Source organism: Merops nubicus, unplaced genomic scaffold, assembly GCF_000691845.1.
Source record: "Merops nubicus isolate BGI_N331 unplaced genomic scaffold, ASM69184v1 scaffold28686, whole genome shotgun sequence".
Lineage (NCBI taxonomy): Eukaryota > Metazoa > Chordata > Aves > Coraciiformes > Meropidae > Merops > Merops nubicus.
The window spans coordinates 935-3,409 of NW_008616034.1; the positions used below are offsets into that span (position 1 = coordinate 935).

At 58.7% G+C, this 2,475-nt stretch overlaps 1 protein-coding gene across 1 annotated transcript in view; it reads right to left on the minus strand.

Annotated features, from left to right (window-relative positions):
• Positions 1-212: 212 nt before the first annotated feature.
• Positions 213-2,475, minus strand: part of PI4K2A (phosphatidylinositol 4-kinase type 2 alpha) — a 3,315-nt gene continuing 1,052 nt past the window's right edge. Inside the window, exons 4-9 of the mRNA XM_008942731.1 lie at positions 2,359-2,475; positions 1,728-1,789; positions 1,224-1,323; positions 861-994; positions 509-568; positions 213-374 (exon numbers count right to left, since the gene is read on the minus strand). The exon at positions 2,359-2,475 is cut by the window's right edge and continues 73 nt beyond it. Of these exons, the coding sequence (XP_008940979.1) occupies positions 213-374; positions 509-568; positions 861-994; positions 1,224-1,323; positions 1,728-1,789; positions 2,359-2,475 (635 nt within the window). The remainder of the gene's footprint in view (positions 375-508; positions 569-860; positions 995-1,223; positions 1,324-1,727; positions 1,790-2,358) is intronic.

Genomic DNA, 2,475 nt, shown 5'->3' on the forward strand with positions numbered 1-2,475 from the left:
ACCTCCCCCTCGGCGGGGCATGGAGCTCCGACAGAGCTGGGGAGGGACTGTGCCCGACCTGCCTGGCTCCTCCCGTTCAGCTGCAAGTTCCTCCAGCCGCACCTGCTCGCTCTACCCAGAAGGTCGAGTTCCAGCCACGGGAGCCAGCGGTGGCCCGGCTCCTCTCGCAGCGCTAGTCCAAGGCAGCCAAGCCTTGCCCACGGCTCCCACAACTACCACCACGTGAAGAAAGGCTTCCTGCTCTGGAAGCTCTGCGTGTAGGACTCGCTGGCGGCACGCTGGTGGGAACGCGCCGTTTCCACAATCACAGGTGGCATCTGAACCAGGTGCAAGGGGCTCTTCCCGTCTTTCAGCGCCTGAGTCAGGTTCAGGATCTGCATGGCACAATGGAGCCGTGCCTGAGGGCTCGCGACAGGAAGCGTCCACCCAGCACCCTTCCTGCCAGCTAGGCTGGGTGAGGCTCCACACCTCACCCATCTGCCAACCTCTCACCCTATATACAGCTTACCTGGCCTCTCATGACAGCAATCTGCTTGTGAAACTGTCCCCTGTCAAAGCCAGGGTCTTTCTGCAAGAGAGAGAGCAGAGAATGCAGTGGGATCCACCTGCTGCCCCATGCAGTGCAAGAGATGCCTATTCCCCACGCAACGCTTCCCTCCTCCTGTCCTGTGGGTTTCCTGCTTCTCCCCACACTAAATCTTCAGCTCCTGGCAGAGGGACAACTCTGCTATACCTCACCCCACAAAAAACTGTCAGGAGCTTGGCCACCTTTCTGGCCCCTGAGCCCTGGTGGAGAGGTCCCAAACACCGCCTCCACTTTTTTTCCTCCCAAGACACCCTCACCCACTTCCCTAGCTCACCTTGAAGAGCTCATACAGATCTTCCTCCAGGTCCTTGACAAAATTGGGGTCCGAGATCTTGGGAAGAATCAAGTCCTTGATCTCCTGTGAAAAGGGGATTTTGGCCTGGGGCAGCCATGCCCAGTAGAATGGATCTGTGGGAGGGAGGAAGAGACGTCAGAGCCAGGGAAGGCAAAGGATGGTGCTGCATGCCCCTGGGTGTCAGCTCATCCAAGTCTGGGACACAGGATCCAGCATCCACTTCCTACAGCCTCTGCTGAGGCAGAGCTGTCCATAAACCCAGAAAGTTTGCAGAGGGACAGCCCTAGCCCTCTCCTCTCCAGCCCTTGAGGAGGATGCCCTGGCCCAGCCTGAGGGACTCACATGCTCTCCAGGAGTCCGGGTGTTTCAAGGGAAAGGCCAAACCATTGTCTATAGCAGCCAGCTTGATGATGGGCTCCTTCACCACCACCCAGTCACTGTCCTGGAAGGAAGCAGAGTGTGTCACAAGCAACACTCCCTATCCCACACCCTGCGGCCCCGCTGCCAGAACCTTTGCCCCAGCTACCACAGAGGCACAGCAGCCTCTTGCCTGCAGAGAAACAGTCTGCTTTGGGTGGGAGGGGGACAAAGCTGATGTCTCCCAGCCCCTAGGCCTCAACCCAAGGATGCACAGGTCCAGCCACACCAGCTTCCCCCACAGAGCCCAGCTGAATCCTCACAGAGTCCCACTATGCCACAAGCCATCAATGCAGAGAGAAGTGAAAGTCTCAGGAGGCAAGATCAGGCCCCTGCACCCTCAGAAACCCAAGCCAGCTGGGAAACCCCTGGCCTGCCCAGCAGGAGCAGAGCTGCCTGTGGAGTCCCTGCCCAGGAAGAGGCACTCACCCGCACGCCTGCGCTGTCCAGGGGACAGTCATACTTGATGAGCCAGTTGTCATTGCCCCGATCTGCAGGGAAATAAAGCCAGCTGTGTCAGCACCAAGGCAGAAGATTATTTCTCCTCCAACCGAGAAGTGAGATAGATCAGTTTTAGGGACAAACTCTACCCCAGAGCCCTCAGGCTTGGTTACAGACCTGGGAAGACACATCAGCCACCACACAACCAGACATGGAGCCTGGAGAGGTCCACATATTCCCAGCTCACAAGACAAAGGTCAGCCTGCAAGCCCCAGAGTTGTACCATGACCTCCTCCAGCCTAGCAAGAACTCAGAAGTTCAGTGTGAGATGGGATACAAAGGCACTGCCAGGCACTGGTTCTCCACATGTCCCTGGACCCTCACAGCTGGAAAACTTTCACCTCAGCACCATGGTGGATCCGGACCTCCCTGTGCAGGCCAGCAGCCAAAGCATGGCCGTGGTGGTGGACAGCCACAGCAGCTGCATCCTATGCAGAGGCAGCTACCAAATGGTGTTGAGGAGTTTTGGGTGCTGGGAAGAGGTGCCGGGCCCCCGCCCCGCTCCCCTCTCTCCAGCTGGCAGGCCACGAAGGAGCAGGCAGCGTGCCGCCAGCCCCACCTGTGTTCCTGATGATGTAGTCCAGCACCACCAGCCGCTCAAACTGCAGCAGCAGCTGCCGGTTGGTGTTCTCCGGGAGCGGCTCGGCTTTTAAACGCCGCAGCCACAGATCAAGCG